The following is a 26276-nucleotide window of genomic DNA, read 5'->3' as shown; positions in this document are numbered from 1 at the left end:
ACTCAATCTTTCTGAAAACAAATTCATTGGATATTTGCTTTAATGCCTCATCTAAAACAAGTGTCGGCATCATGGCTTGCTTGTGGGTACCCTTTGTCCTCCACTTTGTCATTTCAAACTCCTTATCAGATAATCCTTTTTTAGGATTATGTGGCATGTGCCTCCATCTGTCTCATCTCTAAAAGCTCCATATACAGTAAATATATCTGTCCTTGTGCTGGCCATACTTCTAACTGCTCTTAAGACAAGCTCTCACCTGGCCATTATTCAACTGCTCCAGGGATCAGGAAGCCATTACTGGCTATTCATAGAGGAAGGTAGCATTGAGGACTGGGTTTATAACCTGTCAGATTACTAGTGTTCTTAGAAAGAAGCTGTCCTGCAGACCTAAGGTCACCTATGTCTAATGTTTATTGGTACTCATAGATACCTGTTTTTTAATATCTCCTATTTTAACAAATTTGGAAAGCAGTTAGGTTGTCAATAAGTTGCAACAGATAAACTTAAAACATCTCTATTGCAAAAAACAGGATCCCATGCATAGGAACCCCAACAAAGACATAGATACCTGAGGGCATTTGCGTTGGGCATGCACCTGTAACAGGGCTCTCTGGGGTGGGCAGCTTTAAGGTAAACCTGCTGTTCCGAATATTACAGAAATGTGCCTGTAAGAACAGTCAGAGTACCTCATCCAGGAAACGTCAAACTGATGCAGTATGTGTTTACCGTTCTCATCTACTGTATATTTTAGATATCTTACACACATCCTACAATGCAATATATACCTCATACTAACATATAGAAAGGGGTGCAGGATAGCAGCAGGAATATGCTAAAGCTTTGATTTGGGGAAGAAGTTGGTATTTGCATACTGAGTGCACTGGAGTTTGGGGGCTCAATAGAGGAATATGTGCTTTCATCTTCTTATAACAGCTTAAGAGCATTTTCTTAAGTTCAGATGTAATTTATGTTTTCCATGCAAATAGGGAACTGCTTGTTAGGAGACAAATAATGACACCCTTGACTTTTTCCCATTACTGCTTAGGCCTATAATTGTTCAGCTCTACTGTATTAACAACAAATATGATTGTACTTCCCGACTGTTCCCAGCAGTTCCAAACTACAGTGTATACATGTGAGGATATTATTATCTAAACAGGGCAATTCCTTTCTGATCTATCAGCAGAATAAAATTGATAAGTCTTCCAACCTTCCCACTCTATTGTACATCCAGTGTGATTGTATACACCCCATCATTGCTTGTATGGCCACAAGCAACCTAGATGTAGACCTCCAGTTCTGCTCATGTCTAAAAGGTGTCATGATCTTCAAGAGATCTCAATAAATCTGTATAAACTGGTAACTCAGCACCCTGCAGAAAAATTCAAATAATATAGAGAACCCTGAAAAACTTTAACATTACTGTATATACACAGCCAAGTACAATTATCATTAGAAAAAACTCGCACCCCGCCCAACCAGTATCCAAGTGGATAACGTTTAGGCAGGGGGGTCATGCTTTTCTGAAACACACGTTCTTGTTGTTGCCCAATTAAATATAAAATGAAGTAACTTGTGTATCTGAACTTTAGGATCCACCTTTGATTTTGACTTGTTATGATAAAGCATACAGACATTGATAGGCAGTCTGCCGAATCTAATCTACAATCACCAGCTTATTAAAAGGAAATGGTCTTTAATGAGGTTGTCTTGCCTCAGCCTTACTGGACATGTAGGGACATGTTTGGTCCACAGGTATCTGACCCTTGTAGGTTTAGATGTCATGAGGACTGTAAATGTCCACAACAGGAAAAGAAAACAGAGAAGACTCCATCAGTGCCATGTACAGACAAACCCTTATCAGTACCATGTACAGACAAACCTCAATCTGTGCCAAGTACAGACAAACCTCTGACAGTACTTATGTAAGCCAAACCTCTATTAGTGCCATGTAAGACAAACCTCCATTAGTGCCGTGTATATGCAAACCTCCATCAGTGAAATGTACAGACAAGCCTCCATCAGTACCATGTACAGACAAGCCTCCATCAGTACCATGTACAGATAAACTTCCATCTGTGCCATGTACAGACAAACCTCCATCTGTGCCATTTACAGACAAACCACCATCAGTACCATGTACAGACAAACCTCCATCTGTGCCATTTACAGACAAACCACCATCAGTACCATGTACTGACAAACCTCCATTAGTGCCATGTACAGACAAACCTCCATCTATGCCTTGGACCGACAAACCTCCATCTGTGCAATGTACAGACAAACCTCCACCAGTGCCATGCATAGTATATTATTATACAGGATTTATATAGCGCCAACATTTTGTGCAGCGCTTTACAATATAGGGAAGACATTACAATCACAATACAATTCAAGACAAGATGGTAAGGAGGGCCCTGTCCGTGAGGGCTTACAATCTAAATATCTCTTTTGGCTGTAGATTTCTTATATACTATAGGTTTGGGCACTAAATGTCAAGTGCTGGAACATCAAAGCTACATGACAAGGAATTTATGGATTTGGGTATTGACCAGCTAATGTACTTTTATGTTGTTTGAGTCATGATCTGGAGAATAAACTACCTATTAACCTATAAAAGTGAAATATATTCCCTGCTTCAGGGATCTGTGAAAGGCTACTGCCAAAAGTAATTGTGGTTAAGCTTTTAAACCTCTCTGAGCTTGTAACAATTTTTGCTCCCTTTTTATAAAGATCTTTATATCATAGTACATAGTATCATACCGGTAGTAGGTAACGCTGAATAAAGACACAGGTCCATTTAGTTCAACCTATGTATAGATATACTTGCCTCTGGTAGTTCCCATATCCTTGTATATTTAATAACTCAAGAAAGTCATCTAAAGGTTTTTTTGAATGTATCTATGCTATCAGCAGACACTATTGACTTTGGTAGGTAATTCCACATTTTTACTAATCGCACAGTAGAAAAACCCCATTGAGAAGTCTGAGATTAAACCGCCGCTCTTCTAACCTCTTGTTGTATCCTCGTGTCATCAATAGAGTTCTTGCTGTAAACATTTTGTTCCTAATGTTGTGGTCCCCCATTAATGATTTTGAAAATTGCAATTAGGTCCTCCCCTCCTAAGTGCCTCTTTTCTAAGGAGAACAAGTTTAATTTCTTGAGGCGATCTTCATAGCTCAGGCCTTCCATCCCCTTAATATCATCTAAAGCAGGGCAAACAATGAGAAATCCCAGTGTTCCTCATTCGGTCCTCATGCCTTGTTCCATGCTTCTAAGACAGGTTCCCAGTTCTTCACAAAAGCCTGCTTTTGTTGCATCCTCGATCAATAAAGAGCAATAATGTATTGGTAGCAATTTTCCAACCAACTGGGTTTTCTGCAAGGGGGATTCTGAGCTCCCAAATTTCTCTGGTGTATTAATTTGTAAACCCATACACAAGTATTACTGTGTAAAAATCAAAAAGTAGTGATGCCAGTGGGTCAGAATAAGAGCCAGGCAATACACATGTTAGGGTACATTGGCATAACAGTACAAAATATGACCAGTTTTATGTGTCTATAGAGAAAACATGAAAAAACTGTATATAAAGATGTATGTATGACGTGGTGCTAATATTTTAATGTCATGGTATTTTTGTCTATCCCTCGTGTAAATTTTCGTACGGATTCACTTATCAGACCAGCCTCCTTACAAATGTTTTGTTTTTATACAAGCAAGTAAGGCTGTAGCTGGTTACATTCAGGTGCAAATGCATCAAGACAATTTCTATGCCAAGCCGGCCATACCAATAGTCACAGGGAATTAAGGAGTCCATCTGTGCATGACTTGGTCCTATCAAGCACTGAGGGTTACTTTCAAAGGGCCATGTCACATTAGTGGTTGCTAACAGCATTTCACTGGCAAAAACACTGCAGAATCTTGTTCTACAGTAAAGGTGCGATGGAGCAGCACTTTGCTGGATTGGCCAGCATGGGGGCAACACTGCAGGGTAGGTATTCTCTCTGTTCTGCGAGTGATCCTGTCATTGGCAGGTTGCCACCAGCAGTGATCGCTAGTGCGACATGGACCTAAGAGATAATCATCAATAATGCTCTTTATGCCTTCAAGTGATTTTTCGTGTTGGAAATGTTTGTGACTGCTTACTAATTGTAGCGTTTCCTTCAAATAAAAGGGAAAAATCCCTTAGGCACACATGCAACATTACAATATAAGGTCAGTCAGAAAGAAACATTGTGGAAGGTCCAGAAGTTGGCCATCTAGAGGAGGCTGGGAAGATTGCCCACCACCCATTGTTGTTTAGATTTCATCCTAAACTGGTGCCTGCTTTCCCTCTCATGTCCAGGTGCAAAGAAATTGTTACACATACTGTAAATGCTCCTTTTCAAGTCACTTAAAAAAAGACAGAGCCAGAGGCCTAAGGTTTCCAGGAATGTACCAGATGCTGATGACTAGTCTTTTCTATCATCCACTAAAGACTCCTCCTCATTAGCATAAAAAATTAGGGATTTGTGTTATTAGTTGTTGTTATAAAAATATATAATTTATGGAATACTTTATAGTATAGCAATCATTATGTATCCATACATGTTATTGAATGTAAGTATTTTGTTTCTAAACTAATATATTGTACTGATTTGTTTTCTTATATTGAATTTCATGTGACTACTTTCTCTTTTAACTGCTATGTTGACTCTTTAAGACATTTTGGATGTGTATTGAGTTGTCAGTGTCTGTGGCCAAGTGTGCTAATTAGGGTTCTTCAATGAGACTTGTGTATTGTCTTGCACAGCACAAAACACAGTAGGGGAAGAAGATGGACATTGGTGTCACTGTCACCTACAGACACGTCCACACCTTGCTATGAATAGGTCAGCAGCAGACATGTCTACATTTACATATCTTTGGTAGAAGGTTGAGAGTATAAAAGCAGTGGCCCACTTCTTCCTTGTCATTTAATGGAGGCTTTCAACAGGGCATCATCTGCTGAGATCAAGATGACAGAGCTGGAGAAGACCATAAAAGGTAAGTGGCATCCTTAAGCCATGTTTTAGATTCTTACCCAAACCTCTGGACTAGTTCTAAATAATCAAGCAAATTGAGGTGATCTGATTTCTGAATTATAATAACCTGCCATAGCTCTGCAGACATGAAATGTTTACAAATTGGCAGCCCTCTTGCAGTTGTGGTACCCTGTGCCATGGTATGACAACTGTAGTTGACCAGGTCATATGCATACATGGGCAGTCACGTATTCTGTCAAAATGCATCTACATTGGGCCATGATCATTATTTCTCAGAGTATCATGAAAAACCTCCAGGCAGATCTTCTCCTGGCAATAGTAGATTGCTCAGGTTGGATTTTCCTGACTGAGGGCTATTGATTTCCTGAGATAAAATTGGCACTAAGGTTTTCTGCTGAGCATAAAAATGTGCATGGGTGAACAATATATGCATGCATGCATGCATGCTTATAAATATTACTATTTTTGGAATGTGAACTCTGGCAGCACACTCAACTCATTGTCTTATGTTTATGACTAGAAGGCTAGCTTTTGGGCTTCTTCACCCCAAATGCTTTGCCATACCATTTTTTTAACTATGACCTGTTCACATCAATGTGTAGCAGTGCATTATAAAGGTCCTGTATAAAATACAAGTAATATGGATAGGACTTTTTTTTTAATATATGTGACTTTGATTTAGGCGACTTCCGTGCAGAAATATTGTTGTCTTTCCAGTGTGGTCTAGAAGTAGTATATTACCTGTTATTGTACTTGTTATTCTTTCCTAGTGTATATTGTAATAAAATAACTAACTTGATGTTTGCTTTCTTTTAGATAAGAATGCTGTGCTGGTAAATGGCACCAGCCCCATCACTGGAAAAGTCAGGAGACGACGTACTGTCTACAGCCGATCCCATCTGGACTTGTTGCTTAGAACCTTTGAGACCAACCCCTATCCAGGCATCTCAGTGAGGGAGAAGCTGGCCCATCTCACAGGCGTACATGAATCCAGAATTCAGGTATGGAGCTCATTTCTTAAGAACCAACAAGCAGCCTGTGTACATATGAGAGCACAGGCTCAAGAAGTTACTTAGAGACCAGAGGCATAAAGTTAATCTTTTTACATTTAAATCATTGCCTATGATCTCTAGGTAACTTCTTGAGCCTGTGCATCATATGTACACAGGCAGTTTGCTGGTTCTTAGGCTATATGGTTACAGATCGGGGCTCTATTTGTTATGTGGCACTGTAAATTATAACTTGTAAGGAACATTACAGACTGATCCTCTGGGGAATCCTAAATATTTTATATGGAGCTCATTTCTATATGTTCAGTAATACTGGGCAATTTTTTTCGTTCATGGTTAGTTCGGCAATCAGGATTTATATTAGGATGACAATATTTCTAGGTGTAGGTTTATGATGTATGCCAACAGTCTTTGATCATTGGTCTTTTATGAGTAATGTTAACTCAGTGCACCCTATGGCACATATTTATTTTGTATTTATTTCCCTTGCTTCCTGTCAAAGAGACAATACAGAAAGAAGGTGTCCTACCTTCCAAAGCTATCCCCTTGTAAGATTTCCTTTTTACTTCTGTAAAGTTATGGATTTCCCTTTACTTCCTGTGCTGGAGACATTGGAGACCAATGAGTCTTTCCGTCACACATACAGTGGTAAAAACCTGAAAGATGTTCTAGTCTTTCTCCGCTTTATCCAAAACTTTAAAAAAAAATGTGACTGGTCTTCTGCTTTAAGTATGGACTTTGGGCTTTCCTCTGACAGCTGCTAGTAGTTCTCTGTATATTGAGGATACTCCACATTACTAATGATGCAGATAACATTGTATCTTGAAATAAGAAACAAATAAACCATTTCTCTTTATATTTGTAGGTCTGGTTTCAGAACCGCAGAGCTAGGAAGAATAAGAAAGTTATTCAAGAGGAAGAGAATCAGCCATATGATATTAATTGGCCACAGTCTCAGACCCCTGAAGTAGACCGGGTAGCACAGCCAGAAAGAAAACGCTATCGGGTGGAAAATACTGAGAAATATGAAGATATCTACAAGACCTGTGCCCTTCCTTTGCAGACAAGGAGCCACATATACATGAACACTTTGGCAGGTCCACAACCTTTTGGATATATGTGGTCAACTCAACGCCAGCCAACAAGTGTTGTTGCACCAACCTCTTTTCCGAACTCCCTTGACATCACCCAACCACAGCTCCACCAATATATGAAACCACAACTGTTTCCCAGCAGTAACCTGCCCCATGCTGTAAGGCCCCTGGAGACACGTGGCTCAGAGTTCACATCTCCTTGTGCCACAGCCATGGAGCCCGGACAGGCTGCCGTTCGGGAGTTCTCATTGCAAGACATCCTGGAAGAGTTCCAGCCATGCTGGACAGAAGTAGCGAGCAATTTAATTGGTGCTAGTGATGACCCCCTCTTTTGATATCAGTGAAGTATTGGACATTACATTTTAGCAATATATTGAGCAAGCAAATTGTTTATAACTGCCCAATGTTCAAGAAATGAGGACATTAGCAATATGCTGCACATGATAATTTCTAAGATTGATAACATCCTCCGTGTACGATCTCTCTATTTTAGTATTAAATACATTTTACTACACTTTTTTAGTACTTTCTGTTCCTTAACTATTTTGCATGCTACTAATATATTAACAATGAATTGTGTGTATTAAACCTTCCATGCTACAAAAGCATTACACTGTGAAGCACTTAGTAGATCAGAGAATAAAGTCATTAGACATATTAAATGGTAATTAAACTGCTAATTATTGGCTTTAAACAAACAGTACCCTTTACTGCAAATCATGGTTGTTAAAAATAACCGCTGCTGTGACTGGTGCTAATCTTGTGTGCATTTCTGTACATACTGTATATTGGATAAATAAATGTTATGTTATAAATGTATGCTTTTGTGGCTTTTGAGTATCATATTCTGTACCAATGTAATTATGTACAAACATATGATTAAGGGATATTAAAGGTGAAAACATGTTAATTAGCCCTAATGACTGGCAATCAATTAGCTAAATAGCGAGTAATGAGTGTCTCAGAGTCCAGACAACAACATTGCTTCTGTGTGCCATCCAGACAGAGTGAATAAACACTGGATGAAATTAGCCATTGTCCTCACTACTAGAGGTGTGAAAATGGTCGGGCCAAATTTATGCAAAGGCAGGAGTGACCCAGACGTCTACCGTGAACCAGGGGCTAGAGTTTAGTTTAGGCTGCCAACTTGGATGTTGTAATAATAGGTAACAACAAGGTATTTTAATTCTCCATTACTTTGTACAAATAATTTTTTCTATAATGTTTACTAAAGGATACAATTTTTCCCAATGCACCCATAATAATGCACATGGACTGATTTTTATCAAAGGGAGAAAATACCCAAATGCTCTAATCATTATCCAGTTCTGAATGCTGATGGGCAGGTGTGTTGATGGCCTTTGGAAGAAAGGTTTTCTTACAAAATATCTTTCCTTGAATATGCACAATTCTTTTGGCACATTTATGGAACGAGCAGACTTGCCCAACTCTTGGGTCTCCTTCGCATTGCCATTCTATTGCTGTGCATTACCACACTCACATTAACGTGTGCTATGTGGCTCGTTAACATGCGTTGTGTTAAGGCAGCCCATTAATTTAGAATAGGCTGCCAATGCACACCAAGGTACATAAACCAGAATTGCACTTTTTTTTTTTTAGCATGCATGCAAATCCATCCATATCTACTGCACTGTTCATTGGGGTGCTGCTTCACGGCCATATTTCATGTATTTAGGGTGTAACAGGAAACAGGGTCACATTCCCCTGCCCCTCCAAACTGTCCAGATATAACTATCATCCAGAACAAAAATGTGTCACCCGGGGGCAACAGAAGAGATCGCAGTGTGTCCTTAGAAATTCGATTGGCTCCTAAAGCAATCGGTATTGCTAGATTCGGTCAGTGATCATCTCAATATACATACATCTGGCCACAGACTTTAAAGTGAAATGTGAGTGAAAATAATTAGCTAATATAACAATTAACGTTTGTATGTTTTCCCTGTGTTTATATGGGATTCTTTCCACAATACAAAAACATAGGTATTGTCTCCTAGAAATTGCTTCTAGTGTGCATATAAGTATGGGTGTAAGTTATTAGGTTGCTTCCTCCCCTGAACCGAGGGGTCTCCCTTTGTGGAAGCCCCCCAACCTAGTACTCAGTGTAAGCTTTGGCTTACCCAGAGGAATGGGTCTACCTGGCATTGGCCAGGTGGACATGAATGCTCTGCCCCGGTCAGGAGCCTTGTGCCCCAGGGAGGTCAGGGGAAGGGCCCTATCTCTTCGGGAGATGGGCCATGGAACACACCCTAGTACACTTTTTTGTGTGTGTTCATATGCATTTTTGTTGTTCACTATGGTGTTTAGTTTGTGTGTACCCACCGCGGGCTTAAAAAAAAAAAAATTAAACCGTTAGCTCTTAGGTGGTCACAGGGAATAAGAATTACCTGTCACTGGTCAGACTGATGTAAATGCTTCCATTTACTCTGAAAAAACAATGAGATCTTAGCATGTAGATCTATTGGCCATGCATTTTGCAGCTGTGCGTGGTTAATGGCAGCTCATTGTTTGACTGTCTAGAGGATGATTCTGCATAGCTGTATGTGGCTGCAATTAAGTATGCAGTTGCAGAACTGTATGCACAGCCATGCTGTATCACAAGAGATCACTGCTTTACCTTTGGGGAGATTTCTGACCTCTTCATGTCCTCCCTTATACCTGTCACTAGGGTTGCCACCTGTCCAGGATTCACCCGGACAGTTCGGGTTTTGAATGCTGTGTTCGGGTTTCATGGCAGCAGAAACCCGGACACAAGATGTCAGGCAGACAGGGGCAACCAAAATTAAGATAGGGGCTACTGGCCCCCCACTGAAAATAGTCTCAACTGTGATATTTACATATGAATGGGTGGAGCTATTTACATATGAATAAGCCACGACTCATTCTGCAAAAAAAATGTCTACACGTCGCTTGAGTGTTCGGGTTTCGCTTGAAGAAAAGGTGGCAACTCTACCTGTCACATGGGCAGTCACCTATCCCAACGGGCACACAGATACACAGATACACATGCATGCGCAATGGCTCTCACAGTACCTGTTCTATGACTGCTTGCAGGGCTTTCCTGACAACACCTCAACACACAATCATGCACATACAGTGCTCTGTGGTGAACTCTATTGTAAATAATGATGCATTGGTTGTTATCAGAACAGGAATAGATGGAAAATCTTCTAATTTCTCTCACTTTGGGGCAATTTCCTCTCACTTCCTGTTGTGGCTATTCAACAGGAAGTGAAGGGAAAACTCTTCAATAGGACACAGATGATGAAAAAGAAGGCAGGGGTTGTAACTGTCCCTTACTCTATCCAAAACTAAAACAAAATGTTTGCCTTTAGTTCTACTTTAGGTCCATGGTGCCGATGGAGCTTTAGGGCCCAAGTGTATAAACACTGAAGAAGACCATCTGAGCCCTGCATTGCTGGCGGATGTTATGGGAGGCAACCGGCCTATTTTCTTCCAACCAGAACACCATCTTGTCCTCACACACACAATCACTCCAAGAAAGTCATGTGTGTTCATCCATATCATATGAGACAGCCTATCTCAACCAGGGTGCCATGGAAATATGTGATGAATTTCAATGAATACATTTTTCAATATAGGACACCCAGGTACAATTGGGTGGCAGAGCTTTCCTGTGAATGGTTTTCTTAAACATTTATGCTCGGGAGATTTTAACATGACATGACTGGCTGATCTCCAGTGAAAACAATAGCAATTGGAGAGAACACTACAACCTGGCCGGTCAATTCTTCCTCTACAACAGAATATCTGCATGGTAACAATGTGCCCAGATACTTGTGATCATTTCCCAATCTGACTGTGTCTGGCCAGTTCGGATAATTATCATCTTATGTGTACATCAAGTAAAAGGAACAGTGAGGGTAACTAAGTCTGATATTAACCGTTCCTTTTATGCCCTGATCCATCCATCGATAAGGCACTCAGGTGAGCATCGGATTGTAAGCCTCTATTCCCACTTGTACATCTGCATTTACAAGTGTTTTTAGCATTTTTTGTAGCATGGTTTTCATGCGTTATGCATTTTTGTTTTGACCAATTAAGGTGAAATAAAGTACAGGTTGGTAGGGGGGCTTGCTGTTGTGAGGTAAAATGCATGTGCAGCTATTGAAGTCTACAGGGCTAAAAACACACCGTAAGAAGCACCCGCACCATTTTCCAAGTTGCACGTTAGCAAGTTGGATAGATGTGAACGGGCCCCATAAAAAAGAATGGTGTTTCTTTTGTCATGTAGTCTTGCACAACGGCAGAAGCGCTTCACATTATACAGGTGTGAATGGGAACTTAAAGGAGAACTATGAGGTGAGTGCTTTTCACTCACCTTATAGTTCTAGCAGACCTGTGACAATGAGTATCCTGAGCCTAGGGTGACGGGAGGACGCTAGTTTGTGTCCTCCGGTTACCCTAAGGAGAACTATGGGGAAAAGCCTTAACCCCATAGTTCTCCTTTAAGCAGGCTATACATGGTGCAAATTTCAGCCGGTTCATCAAGAATAATTTGCACAGTGGGTGGCCCCCGTCATCCCCTTCCACCCAACATCTTTCGATCAGGAGATCGAAGGAGCGGGATTGAAAATCTTTAGGCCAATCAGCTGCCGTCACTGTTCGGGTATTCTGACAACGGCACCCCAGCCACTGTCAGAACACAAAGGACACAGATGGAGATTCACCCCATCATGCTGTTTAGCGTCGATGGAGGAATCCTGTTGAACGAAAAAAATATATATAACTGTGTATGGCCAGCTTTACCCTAGGAGGAAGTAACAAGCAATTTTTATATTGCAAATGCTGATTATCATGCATCAAAATGTTCTTAATTTCTTGGTAAATCTCTGTGTGGTCTGGCTGATCCTTCCCTCTGTATAGTGACAAGAAGGGATCATGATCAAATTGCAAGGGCATTGCACTACAAGTGACAAGTACATGTCTCCCCTCCAGTCATTCTCAGGGTCACATCTTGCCGTCTATGGCTAGCCAGCATTAGTCTTATAATAGCATTTGTCTGTAGAAGAGTGAAGGTGTAACAGAGACACTGATTTCTATGCACACTCTGCTGTAGGTGCACATGACAGTTTCCTTAATAAAGGATAATGTCATCATCAACAAAGACAAAAGAGAAGACAGATTCGGCTCCTTGTAATAGATGAAGTCTGCTGAATGATTGGAGTCAAGTGCTTCTCTTCATTGGCTCAGATCACTGGGGTATGTGTCAGGACTTGTTCCACAGCAAGGGTCCCTGTCCCCTTTACAAGGAGCTTCTCACAGGGATGAGTCACACAGGCAATCTATGATGCGACTTAATAAACAGGAATAATTGTAATAATAATAAGTCTAGCCAATGTTGTAAATTAACTAATATATTATTGTTTATTTATGAGCTGCAAAAGAAAGAATACAAGAAAAACTATAAATAAAAGTTGAGAAAGTAAAAATTCTTTCCAACTAATCCCACAAAATTATATCTCCCAAGTGGCTGCCAATAAATGTCTTCTGTGCAATATCATCCAATCAGAGAGCAACACTATTCTTGTATTAGAGGAGACCCTCACTCGTAGGGGGTCTATTTATAAAAAATTGCATAACTTATTCATCCAGCAAAACTGCAGGTACATTCATTCTGTGCGACAGCCAGCTCTTGTGAGAATGGGGCAAAAGTGAATATTCTTATTTTAATTTCTTCTCTGGCTGAATGTTCTTCAATAGTTAAGTGTGAATGGGGAACATACCACCTTATGGCCACTAGATGGAGCTATGAATCATAGGAAATAAATACATGTTAGTAAGGAGATGCAATGTTACAATTCAAGAGACTGCTGAAAATAATGAGCTGATAAATGGTATTATTGATGCTATGGGGATAGGAATGGTTACCCCTATATGCTCATTCTTTCCAGAGGTCCCTTAAATTGTAACATTTTATCTCCTTACTAACATGTACTTATTTCCTTTGAGTACACCTAGTGGTGTGGTGCACTACATGTGCCCCTATTGCCCCTCTTCCTTGCCCTCCCCCCACTATTCCCCAATCTCAGACTCATCAACATGGAAAGTTCCCAGTCACGATGACGGGACATTATTCCACCCCTACACTGGCGCTGGGTAATTTTGTTATTTACGCTGACCACCAAGCCTAGGTCACTTTTTACACTTACAGACCACCAAGCCTAGATCACTTTTTACACCCACACACCACGAGCCTATGTCACTTTTTACACTTACAGACCACCGAGCCTAGGTCACTTTTTACACTTACAGACCACCAAGCCTAGGTCACTTTTTACACTTACAGACCACCGAGCCTAGGTCACTTTTTACGCCCACAGACCACTGAATCTAGGTAATTTTTTACACCATAGACCATGAGCCTAGGTTACATTTTATGCCCACAGACCACCAAGCCTAAGTCACTTTTTACTCCCGCAGACTACCGAGCCTAGGTCACTTTTTACTCTCACAGACTACTGAGCCTCAGTTACATTTCACATCCACAGACCACTGGGTCTAGGTCACTTTTTACACCCACAGACCACTGGGTCTAGGTCACTTTTTTACACCCACAGACCACCAAGCCTAGGTCACTTTCTATACCCACAGACCACCGAGTCAAGGTCACTTTTTACCCCAACAGACGGTCAGACGACCAAGTCTAGGTCACTTATTACCCCCACACACTACCAAGCCTAGGTCACTTTTCATATCCACGGACCACTAAGCCTAGGTCACTTTTGACACTCACAGACCGCCCAGTCTAGGTCACTTTCTACCCTCACACACTACCAAGCCTAGGTCACTTTTCATATCCACAGACCACTAAGCCTAGGTCACTTTTGACACTCACAGACCGCCCAGTCTAGGTCACTTTCTACCCTCACACACTACCAAGCCTAGGTCACTTTTTACACCCACAGACCACTGAGCCTAGGTCACTTTTTACCCCCACACGCTACCAAGCCTAGGTCACTTTTCACACCCACAGACCACTAAGCTTAGATCACTTTTTACACCCACAGACCACCGAACCTAGGTCACTTTTCACACCCACAGACCACCAAGCTTAGGTCACTTTTTACACCCACAGACCACTGAATCTAGGTCACTTTGTACTCCCACAGACCACTGGGTCTAGGTCAATTTTTACATCCACAAACCACTTAGTTTAGGTCACTTTTTACACCCAAAGACCACCAAACCTGGGGTATTTTTCCCTCCCACTGACCACAGTCTAACCCCTAGGGCATAGGTGTCAAACGCAAGGCCTTTGGCCCCATGTTAATATTTAATTATCATTAGATCTGGCTTTAAACATGGCAGACGCTGATCGGCGGCCATCTTTATGACACAGGAATGATGCGGCACGGGCCATCTCTAAAGCTGGAAATGCCCTGCAGCTTCTGTAGGAAAGGCCCGCGGCTGTCCCTGCCTTGCCAGACCTCAGAGTAGGGATGAAGAGCTTATGGGGCCTGCGCAATGAAGAGAGAAAGCAGGGGAAGAATCCACAGAAGCAAGCACCAGATGGAAAAACTTTTTCGTAAGTAAATTATTTTGTTGTAAATGCACTGTACTATTTAATGTCTGTTTTTGGCTTTTATTATTTAAATATTTAGGCTATTTCTTAGAGGGAAAGTAAATAAAGTTAAAAGAAAATGTTTTATTGTAATGATGTATCATGCTTTTTAATAGGCAGGGGTATTATACTGTGTGATATACTGTATAGGCCGCTGTATTATACTGTGTGATATACTGTTTATGCCGCTGTATTATACTGTGTGATATACTGTATAGGGCGCGGTATTATACTGTGTGATATATAGGGCGCGGTATTATACTGTGTGATATACTGTATAGGCCGCTGTATTATACTGTGTGATATACTGTATAGGGCGCGGTATTATACTGTGTGATATACTGTATAGGCCGCTGTATTATACTGTGTGATATACTGTATAGGGCGCGGTATTATACTGTGTGATATACTGTATAGGCCGGGGTATTATACTGTGCGATATACTGTATAGGGCGCGGTATTATACTGTGTGATATACTGTATAGGCCGGGGTATCATACTGTGTGATATACTGTATAGGGCGCGGTATTATACTGTGTGATATACTGTATAGGCCGCTGTATTATACTGTGCGATATACTGTATAGGGCGCGGTATTATACTGTGTGATATACTGTATAGGCCGGGGTATTATACTGTGTGATATACTGTATAGGGCGTGGTATTATACTGTGGGATATACTGTATAGGCCGGGGTATTATACTGTGTGATATACTGTATAGGCAGCGGTATTATACTGTGTGAACCAGGCTGGCCCTCGACTTGGAGCATTTTTTAAATTTAGGCCCACTGTGTATTTGAGTTTGACACCTCTGCACTGGGGTCTTAAGGACAGTAAACTGGTCCTTTTTTGCAGAAGAGTATATGCTATGGAGGAGTTTTCATTTTATAAATGATCCTTTGATCCTTTGTTAATGCGTGTATGGGAGAGTCTTACCCATGACTTTGTAATGAAGGAGTAAGTACCATGTGTATGCACTGTATATTGTGAGTAAGCTCAGATTCCAATTAATCATCCTCAATATTCAGCACAACACTTTTCTGTCTTCTGAATCCCCACCAGACCTGTTTTGTCAAATGTGCAACACTACAAGTCATACGCCGTAAAGAGACATTAAGACTTAATAGTTATAATATATTTATGTAATTCATTTGCCACATACACTTTGTGGTCTTACCGCCATGTCTTCTGTGTGCTGCATTTTTAATCTCACACCCTCATATTGCCTCCACTAGTTCCTTTCAAATATTGGCAATTATGAACATATCTTTATTTATATTCTTTGCATGCAGGCCAAGATGCCCAGTCAGTGGCAGTGACCGTGACGGGGAGCAGTTCCATTGCTGCTGGGGGGGTGCACATCAACTGTTCTACTTATAGGAATAAAATGAAACCATTAAAACACCCCAAAAGTGTTGCACTTTGTCCCACAAACTGTCACTGTCTCTTCCACTGGTCAGCTTGGCCTGCATGTAAATGTGGATAAAATGTAAAGGTGTGAGATAAAAAAAAGGAATCCATGTACTAAATACTAGTATTATTCAATAAACCTGAGTGTCGCTCCAGGTCGGTCCACGTTTGCCTGCCACAGTTTGTTGCAGAAAAAGTGGACGTTAGTACAGCAAAATATTCCAAAAACAGCTTCTTTATTGATCCTTAAAATAAATGACGCAGGAGATGAACAGAGACTTCTAACATGTTTCACTCCCACAGACACTCAGTCATTATAAAGGCTTGTGAGAGAAAACAGGAATTCATATATTAAATACTATGATGACATCAACCATATACTGTATATGATGTTATCCTGGTACTTTCACCACACAGGGGCCTATTTATTCATTTCATTATCCACAGTATAGTAATTATTTAGAACTGCAAAAAAAATCAGGGGATCTATCAATGATTTTACACTAGAATCACTCAACTCTCACCTGGTTTCAACAAAAGTTGTGCGAATCTTGGGTTTAACCCTCATTCACACTTGAGCATGAGCTGTTCCAGGCAATTTCAAAGCTTTTTGTGCCCAATTTTCAGGCATTTTTTTTTTTAGCCAACGGTAAAATAGTTATTACACATGGAAAACGAACATTATACATTAAGTTTATATGGGGCCAGAAATGAACCATGGTGTCTGAATAAGCCCATGCTTGTTTTTAAGCGTCAGACAACACGTGGTGGGATTCTTCATATTGAGTGTTGTCATGCTTCAGAAAACGTGTGCTTCACAAAATGCTCAAATCTGAAAGGAAGCTGATATATTAATATATAGACCGCAGAGGTTGTTTTTTGCAAAAAAAAATCTGGATAACAATGTCAGGTTTCAGCAGATAATGAGACATGGGGGGATTTATCAAAACTGGAGCAGACAGAATCTGGAGTAGTTGCTTGTGGTAACCAGTCTGCTTCTCTCTTCAGCTTGTTCAGTTAAGCTTTAAAAATGATTCTGTCTGCTCCAGTTTTGAAAAATCCCCAGCGATGTATTTAAGTTTTTATCAATATAAAGACACACAAAGCGAAGTACCAGGGGGCAAAGTACAGGCCATACGCCGTCACATTATAAAGGGGGCATGTACAGTGTATACTATGAGCGCTGACATATCACATATTTATATCGGTGCACAGAATACACGGACAGGATGTAAACATTTCATGTAACATGGTTCCTATTTGCTGTTGTTTTCACACGGAACGCATTAGCTGCGGACACTTCCGGCGGATCTGGCACCCATGTGGATGCTGTAGGCTGGTGTGGACTAGAGAAGCTAGGTCTGGTGAGTCGGTGGTATTCCGTGCGGTACTGTTATTGGGTGATAAGTAAAGATGTGTGAAGCTGTAATCGGGGCACATCATCATCATTTCCCTCAAATATAAGTATACCCATGGTCGGTTCAGCTGCCATTATTGGCATAGATTTGCCAGCTGGATTAGACCCATTCCAGGGCTTTAGGGGACTTCTCTTTGGAAATGTCTCTGATGGTGGTCTCAGCAGTGTTTTATGACCCCTGTGTTTTACAATGCACTGTTCTGTGTATTTACATCACGTTGTTTTCTTTAATGATTTGTTATAGTTTTGGATGGAGTGGAGAAGGTGCATGGGCACCTTTTAGAGTTTCCTTAAGTTAGAACAATCTCCTCACTCCTGTTGTGTCTGGGAAGTGAGGACAAATCTCCCCAATGGGACATAGACAGTAGAAAATACAATTTAAAACCTGACAATTATTTAAACCAGGGGTGGGCAACTCTGGCCCTCTAGCTGTTCGTTAACTACAAATCTCAATATGCCTTTGCCTCTGAGAGTCATGTCTGTAACTGTCAGTCTTGCAATGCCTCATGGAACTTGTGGTTCCACAACAACTGGATGACCCGGAGTTGCCTCCCCCCTACTCTAAACCCTTCCCCCCTACTCTAAACCCTTCCCCCCTACTCTAAACCCTTCCCCCCTACTCTAAACCCTTCCCTATTCACAAAGTAAATTTTGTCTTAGAGACTCTTTAAAGTAGAGGTTCACTCTAGAATAACTGAACATTAAACATGCGTAATAACAAATGTACCTTGATACGGACATCAGATCACACCCGACTTTATTTCTGTGTTCAAGCCAATATCGGGTGAAACGTTAGAGAGGGGCAGTCCTAGGCTGGGCTGCAGTGTGCTACATCTCAAATTTAATAGAGTTGGATGCGATCTGACATCATCGGTGTGCATGGTCCTGCTTTCCTATTGAGTTCATAGTCTAGTTTGGCTCTCGTTGGTCTGCACCCGGCATTCCAAAGGCGAGGGATTTTTACATGGGCTCCAAGTGGTGACGTCTTTCCATGTCATTTGTACCTTAATTAAAGTATATCACCATGTTTGACTTCTGTTAGTGCTCAAGCAGTCAGCCTTGGAAACTGCCGGCCATTACCAATGACACTATGCAACTCATGGTGTTGCTCAGTCCTCCTCATTCTATCTTTAGCTTTGACAATTTTAGGGAAGCCTTTCCCAGTCATGTTTAGCAATCGCAGGATGTAGATAGCACAAGGGAGGCTGAGCATCATCATGAGTTGCATATTGTCATTGGTAATAGCCGGCAGTTTCCAGTTGCTGATTGCTGGACAACCAGAACGCCAACAGAAGTCAACCATGCTGCTATACATTTATTAAGGTAAATGTGGTATATGGCTGTGTCATGTTCATTGAGAAATTCTAGGGTTAGCTACCACTTTAAAGGCAGTGTCTGAAAAGAAGAAAAATATAGACTGATCTCATATGGTAAATCAGATCTTAGTGCATTGTGGTCCTTCAGACCAGCATGATGTGTTGTAAGGTATCTAGCATTACTTTGGTAACTTCCTATAGTGGGTGGACAGTTTCATGTAGAATAAGGCTTATTGGAGTTATTAGATGTAGTGCACTTTGTGGCTGGAGAGTGCTAAACTGTGCACATGGAGGACGCTTGCCATTGTGACAGAAAAGCTGAACATGCACCTATTAATTTGTCTCATTCAGCCTCCTGGGCAGAATGAGAAAATACCAATTGATTCACAGTCCACGCTAAACAGAGCATATGGGGGATCCCCCTCCACCAGGCTATTGTATTCTTACAGTGCCGTGTGTGCCGCTGTCAGAATACCTAAACAATAACTTTAGCTGAATGGCTGCAATCACTATTTGGCTGAGAATTGTTGCACCAGCTCCTTCAACAAAAGTCAAATAAAAAAATTGACTTCTGTCAAATGAAGGCTTGCCGATGGGGGCACACACTGCTTGGATTTCAGTGAGCAGAACTCTGTAGAAATCCAACCAGTGCCTGTCCTGCTTCATTTGGATACATATGTGGGACATAAAACTGAGGTCCTGAGATTGCTCCAAGTTAATATGAGCATACATTCACTTTAATGATGCCTGCTGGAAAACAGATGGGAATGAATGGCTCTTGCACTCACTTGTCCACCCCTGGCATTTTGCCATGTGATGCACCTAAATTGATTATGCATCTACATTTTATTCTATAGACATAGGCCTCTAAACACTTCTGAAGATGGAGGAAAAAGACCAAAAGAAACACCGCAAGAAAAACAGCGGACCCAAAGCAAGCAAGAAGAAGAATCGTCAGCAGGCGGAAGCAGGAGTCGCTACAGAAGAAGATGCCAGAAAAAGGAATCCTAAAGCCTTTGCAGTGCAGTCTGCAGTGCGCATGGCAAGGAACTTCCACAGGTGAACTGATATTACCTAATGTTACCGGCCTCTAAATATATATGTACCATCTGCCAGCCCAACACAGATCTATAGAACTAATTTTTGTACCAGAAAATTCCCCAATTGGAGCTTTAATTGGGCAACACTGAAGTTGAAAGCAACACTTAGGGCTTGTTCACACCGTAAGACATTGAGCAGCAGCTGATGTGTTGTCATGCATTGCCTTACGTAGCCTATTCAAAATGGACTGAATGGCATCTCAGCACATGTAAATGATGTGCATGATGTATTTCTTTGCATTGCACTGCAACATGCTCTGTAATACATTGGTTGGGGTGCCTCCACAAGACACCAACGTTTACAGGCTGCATTGCTGTAATGCACACATTTTACCGCAACGCACTAGAATGAATGAGCCCTTACCTAAAAAGGTGTCTATACACTGCTCACATTTCATCAGAGTCCTCCTGACCTGAGATTCAGACATACCTTCCACACATGTAGTCCTGTCTGGAGGACCAGGGGACCTGATTTTCTTTACTTCAGTAAAGTAACACCTGCAGGTCTTTTCCCTCCCAATCCTGTGACTGAGAGAGTGAAAGGAGAAGCCATAGAATCCACCTCTCACTAGAGGAATCTATCCTCTCCTGCTAAATTCACAGTAATATAACATAAAAGACTTTACCAAGGGCAATAAGATCCTTTTCATATTGACCCCAGTGGTTGTACAGACTTAAACTTGAGCACAGGGATCTGTCCATCAGAATCCACAAATAGTAAAAGAAACCAATCTATTGTAAATAAATCTGTCTAATGTCTTTCTACTATAGGACACAGGATCTCAAGACAAAAAAGCATCACATTCCAGTTGTTGATCGAACCCCATTAGAGCCTCCTCCTGTGGTTGTGGTGGTGGTTGGACCCCCAAAAGTTGGAAAGAGCACCCTGATCCGATGTCTGATTAAAAACTTTACCAAGCAGAAGCTGAGTGAAATCCGTGGACCTGTGACCATTGTTTCTGGTGAGTTTCATAGATGAATATTGTAAAAATAAACACTATAGAGCAACATATTATAGTATGTCTATTGTTATAATACAATGGTTATTATAACAGTTATTTTCACGAGGTTCTTTATTTCATGGAAACTCTACCATTTACTTATTTTAGCCTTTCAGTGATTTGTATGTTTTTTTTGTTTGTGGTAAAAAGGCAACGTGAAGCATATTTATATTGATTTAAGATCTTGATGTTCTTCACACACATTGGTGGATTCACAATTCTAACGGGTAATCCAGGATTTCCTTGTGGTGACATGATCTTATTTTTCTGCAGGGAAAAAGCGTCGCCTTACCATCATAGAATGTGGCTGTGACATCAATACCATGATAGATCTGGCTAAAGTTGCAGATCTGGTAAGGAAAATGTTTCCCTTAATAATGTATTGACACTCTTAATACTTTTTCCAATTCTAACTATGTCAAGTGAATAAAACAACATTCTAGCTACCAGAGTTACAGACTTAAAAATAAACACAAACGCAGTGTTTTGTATAAACACTGGAAAAAATAGGAAGAATGATACCAGATGTTATACATACATTACTGTGTACTTGATTGTACTTAATTGTGATTGCAAAAGAAATAGTTAAAATTGCTAATTATTAGAGAGGCACCAATAACGGTATCAGTGCCAATACTGGGCATTTCCACAAGTACTTGTACTCATGAAAATGACCCTATACAAAGCGCTAATACTGGCACTCTACATTTTTAAACTGCAGCCGGCGCTGTAACACAGGAAGACTACCGAGGTCCCAATGGCCTTCCTGTGAACGGCGGCACTTGTTCTCAGCGCTTTTCACAGATCTCCTCCTCCACGACGCCTGAACCCATCGAGACAAACTGGGACCCTGGGTGAGACCGCACAGCCCTTCATTAACCCAACACAGCCATCCAAAAAACTGCACAGCCCACCTTAGAGCTTCCACAGCCCCCATTAACCCCGCATAGCTCACCTGAGAGTCCGCACAGCCACCTGAGAGCCTCCGCTGGAGACATCAAGCTTGCACCCTAGAGCAGCACAGAGTATGTAGCATTGCTGATTGGCTGGGAAACTGGCTTCCCGGCCAATCGGCATCGAGCCGGCCAAACAGCATGGACCGGCTTCCCGGCCAGTCAGGAAGCTGAGCAGCGAGTCATTACCCTCCACCCGGCTTCTTGATTGGGAAGCCAACTTCATGTTCCCTTGCGGCACTGCTAAAGTTCTGGTATCGGGGCATTTGGGCGAGTATGAGTACTCGCCCAAATACGTGGTATCGGCGCTGATACTAGTATCGGTATCTGTGCATCCCTAGTTCCCATGAAGTCAGTAGTCAAGCCATTGTAATCAAACTATTTGTGGTTCATTCATTACAAAATACTAAAATTCCACAACTAGAAAAATAGTAGCTCACTGTGTGCTACTAGCACAATACATGTCAACCATCCAATGTCTGGGCCTAGCTTTACCCTTAGACCCGGATAAGTCGCTGTCCCTCTGCACACTGTTTTAGAGGTATGGTCTAATACGAAGCCAATAGAGTGACATTGAATATTATTGTTCATTCTCTTTTCCAACAGGTCTTGATGCTCATAGATGCAAGTTTTGGGTTTGAGATGGAGACATTTGAGTTCCTGAACATCTGCCAGGTCCATGGCTTTCCAAAAATAATGGGGGTCCTAACCCACCTGGACTCCTTCAAGAACAACAAGCAATTGCGCAAGGTCAAGAAGAGGCTGAAGCACAGATTCTGGACTGAAGTTTATCAGGTGCCTTTATAATTTATTAAATATTACTCTGGATGGCACTTGCTGTGTAACCTATAGATTAAAAGAAGGTATGCTTGGCTTCATTTTCATCTAAAATGAAGGCTGTATATAGTACAACTGCAGCTGGTATTAGGTATTTGGCTCTATAATAAAGGACCACTGTAGGGAAAAGTATTGTGTTCTGGTAACTGTATAAGATGTAAACCTGGAATGATGGTTTTAAAAATACAGTATATAATTTTTATTTTGCAGGACTTTATAGTTTTCTCAACATTTAAATGTAGACCAAGCTGACAATTACAGGGGTTGAAACAAACTTTATAGCATTGCCAGGAGTGCTTATTAACCGTATTTATTATTGTGGTTCAAAGCTACCATGTGGTGTTTGTGTTTTTTGGGGGGGGGGGTTTGAATGGTAGAAAACATTTCAGGTTTTACTGCTATCCAGGGCTCTGTTACAGAGATTTCTGGAGACAAGTCTGCAACAGGGAAACGGACAATAAAAACCTAACAAGGTTTTAGCACTCCCCTACTTTAATAGCAAACGCATAAGGAAGTTAAAAGTGCTTTTGTTATTACAGTGTTCCATTCATTTTCTGTCTGGTTTAAAGGTTGTCCCCAAGGCAGAGAGTAAGGAGAAATCTCAGAGCTCCGGAAAGCAGTAAAACCTGACGGGTTTAGACCCTCCCCACTCTATGCATAACTAGAAAAAAACATTTTGGGTATCAATACACTATAAAGTTTCCTGGCCTGTTCTTTTGCCCTAGGACCATTTCTACCTTGCCTTGCACCTGTCCTGTTCAGCTCGTAAATGTCAGTGCACTAGGGATCATACCCAGTGTCATGTTTCACAGATGAGAGACAACTGTCATTTCATATTTATTATTGCAAACCACAAAACCCTCAGACATTAGAGACTTGAACCTTCTGTGATTGGTTCATCTGTTTGTCATATACACCGATACCCTGTCTGTCATAGATTAGTTGATATACTAAGTGATGTAACCTGAAGGTCATTTTTCTTTGTAGGGTGCCAAGCTGTTCTACCTCTCGGGGATGGTGTATTCAGAGTACCAAAAACAAGAAATCCGTAATCTGGGACGCTTTATCTCTGTAATGAAATTTCGCCCGCTGGTCTGGCAGACTTCTCATCCTTATGTTCTAGCAGATAGGTGAGATGGTGGCCCTTTTTTTCATCCACCACTGTAAACAAGACACATGGTTTATGTTCTTGTTACTGATAAGTTACTCAGTTATGTCTAGTGTTATGTCTGTTTTCTAGAAAACAACCCATCTAGGCTAATCGCATCAAAGAATGCTTTTGCAGGGGTGTGGAAATAAAAAAAATTTACTTGCCCAAGGTCTAAAGCGGGGGCCCAATCTACTTGTCTCTCATAACAGTCTACTTGCCCCGATACAAAATTTGCAAGTGAAATTTAAAATGCATAGTGCAGGGCTGGACAGCAGTACAGGGCACAGATAATACATTACTGGTGGAGGGGAAGGACTGTTCGCCAAAAAGTAGTAGAGTGGGGGTAGAGACGGGGCCAGATTTGATCGGGTAGTTAAATTCTCCCAAATGACCATGGGAAGAGAACTTACCCCTTTAATGCGCGTTGTGTGTGTTATTGAATTCTGCCCGGCTACCACAATATGGCACACAGTGGAATGGCGGCAACACTCAACAAACGCAATGTCCAATGCGTGTGTTTATTTGCATGCAGATGGTGGGAGGTAGCGGGTTGGTTTTAAATTGGTTTTATTTTTTTTACATTTTATTATTTTTTACCTTTTCACTCCCCCCTTCACTCAATTTTATTGCTATCACACAGGGGATTATAAGTCCCTATGTGATAGTTTGGAAGTGACAGGTTTTCTTTATGGAACCTGCCCTCCAATACAGAACAGATCTTCTGTGCAGTTTCTGACATCCGAGACAGGTGGCGCTGTGATTACAGCACTCCAGTCTCACTGATCACAGAGCGGAGAACGGACATTCTCCGCTCTCCTTCCCGAGTTCATTTGCCCGGGTCCCCCCAGAAGAGCGGGGGACCCCAAAAACCACGGCGGGGGGCATACTAGATCGCTGCTCATTTAATCGAAGTGGCACTTATTGATGACTTTAAGACTATTTTCCCTACCACCCCTTGTCCATTTAGGTCAGCAGCTGTATGTGGAACAGTTGAGTCCTAAATGGGAGCGGCAATTGTCACCTGTTTGTAACTAGGCCTGTAGACATCTTTTTAGTGCACTTCTGTATAATAGGGCTTCAGTTATTGTAACTGCATAGGCTTACTGAAAGGACCGCTTCACTAAAATTTTATAAGAAAAGATCCCAAAGCATTACTCGCCCTCTCCATGCCCAGCGTTGCACTCCACGTTCTCTTCTGGCTGGTGCTCCTCTTTTGGGGTGAGTTATGTTCAGCTTTGAAAGAGTATAAAGCTGGTTACAACTAAGCTTCACATACTAAAGGAATAAAGACTGTTCACTGAGAAAACTGAATGTTCACTTTTGGAAAAGTAACTTTCACCGATCTAATTAAAAAGGTGAAGCTTTTTTCACTTTGAATACCCAATCAAGTGCGTGAGAAATGAAGAAACATTTTTTTGCGTGCAGCATGATTCAGTGCTGGAAGTTTTCATGGCTTAATCATATTTACTAAGCTATCAGCAGTCTCAGTTCTTTTAGGAAATCAACCCATATAAATAATTTTTTTTACATGAGTTAGCATATAGGTTAAGAGAAGCTTAACCTATATTTTCTTGATGTTTTCAATGTAAATGTTTTATGTTGAACTAATTCGTATACATTTTCCTCTATCTTCTTTGTACTGATCTTTTCCATTCATAGTCTTGGGTCGACTTCATCCCTCGAATTTCACTATAAAAGTAATCTTTATTTTTTTAATCCTCAGGATGGAAGATTTAACTAATCCAGAAGATATCAGAATGAATCCTAAGTGTGACCGCAAAGTTTCTCTGTACGGTTACCTGCGTGGGGCATATTTAAAGAATAAGAGCCAAGTTCACCTACCAGGTTATACATTTACATGATTTAGACAAGCTTGTGTTGTTATTTTGCTAGGACTTCTGAATGTTTATATGGTTCTGAAGGTATTGTGGTCTGTATGTCTGTCACTGCCACAGGAGAGCTCTGAAGACCTCTGGTCAGTTTTGATCTGCATTTTTTAGCATGTTTCTGTGAAAAGTCAGAGCTGTTTAGTAAGTAAAATCTCTGTCTGTAATATGGCATCCCAATGCTTATACCGCTGTGTCTGTTTTAGGTGTTGGGGATTTTGCCCTTTCAGATGTAAGCTTCTTGTCTGATCCATGTCCACTCCCTGACAAACTGAAGAAGCGTTCTCTAAATGAAAAGGAGAAAACAATCTACGCTCCCCTCTCAGGTGTCGGTGGTGTGGTCTATGATAAAGATGCCGTATACATAGACATGGGACCACATCATGTTCAACAGGAGCAGCAGGTATACATGTCACCACTGCTAAAGAGAGTACATATTCTGTATTTGTGTGTGTATATCTGAAATATATAT

At 41.1% G+C, this 26276-nt stretch overlaps 1 protein-coding gene across 1 annotated transcript in view; it reads left to right on the top strand.

Annotated features, from left to right (window-relative positions):
* Window positions 1–17447: 17447 nt before the first annotated feature.
* Window positions 17448–26276, top strand: part of BMS1 (BMS1, ribosome biogenesis factor) — a 28234-nt gene continuing 19405 nt past the window's right edge. Inside the window, exons 1-8 of the mRNA XM_018573432.1 lie at window positions 17448–17508; window positions 19735–19936; window positions 20749–20939; window positions 21252–21331; window positions 22538–22726; window positions 23756–23898; window positions 25642–25763; window positions 26011–26207. Of these exons, the coding sequence (XP_018428934.1) occupies window positions 19761–19936; window positions 20749–20939; window positions 21252–21331; window positions 22538–22726; window positions 23756–23898; window positions 25642–25763; window positions 26011–26207 (1098 nt within the window). The 5' untranslated portion in view covers window positions 17448–17508; window positions 19735–19760. The remainder of the gene's footprint in view (window positions 17509–19734; window positions 19937–20748; window positions 20940–21251; window positions 21332–22537; window positions 22727–23755; window positions 23899–25641; window positions 25764–26010; window positions 26208–26276) is intronic.

This window comes from Nanorana parkeri, unplaced genomic scaffold (genome assembly GCF_000935625.1).
Source record: "Nanorana parkeri isolate BGI_ZX_2015 unplaced genomic scaffold, ASM93562v1 scaffold2375, whole genome shotgun sequence".
Lineage (NCBI taxonomy): Eukaryota > Metazoa > Chordata > Amphibia > Anura > Dicroglossidae > Nanorana > Nanorana parkeri.
Note: the sequence above shows the minus strand (reverse complement) of the source record. Positions and strands in the feature narration are given on the sequence as shown.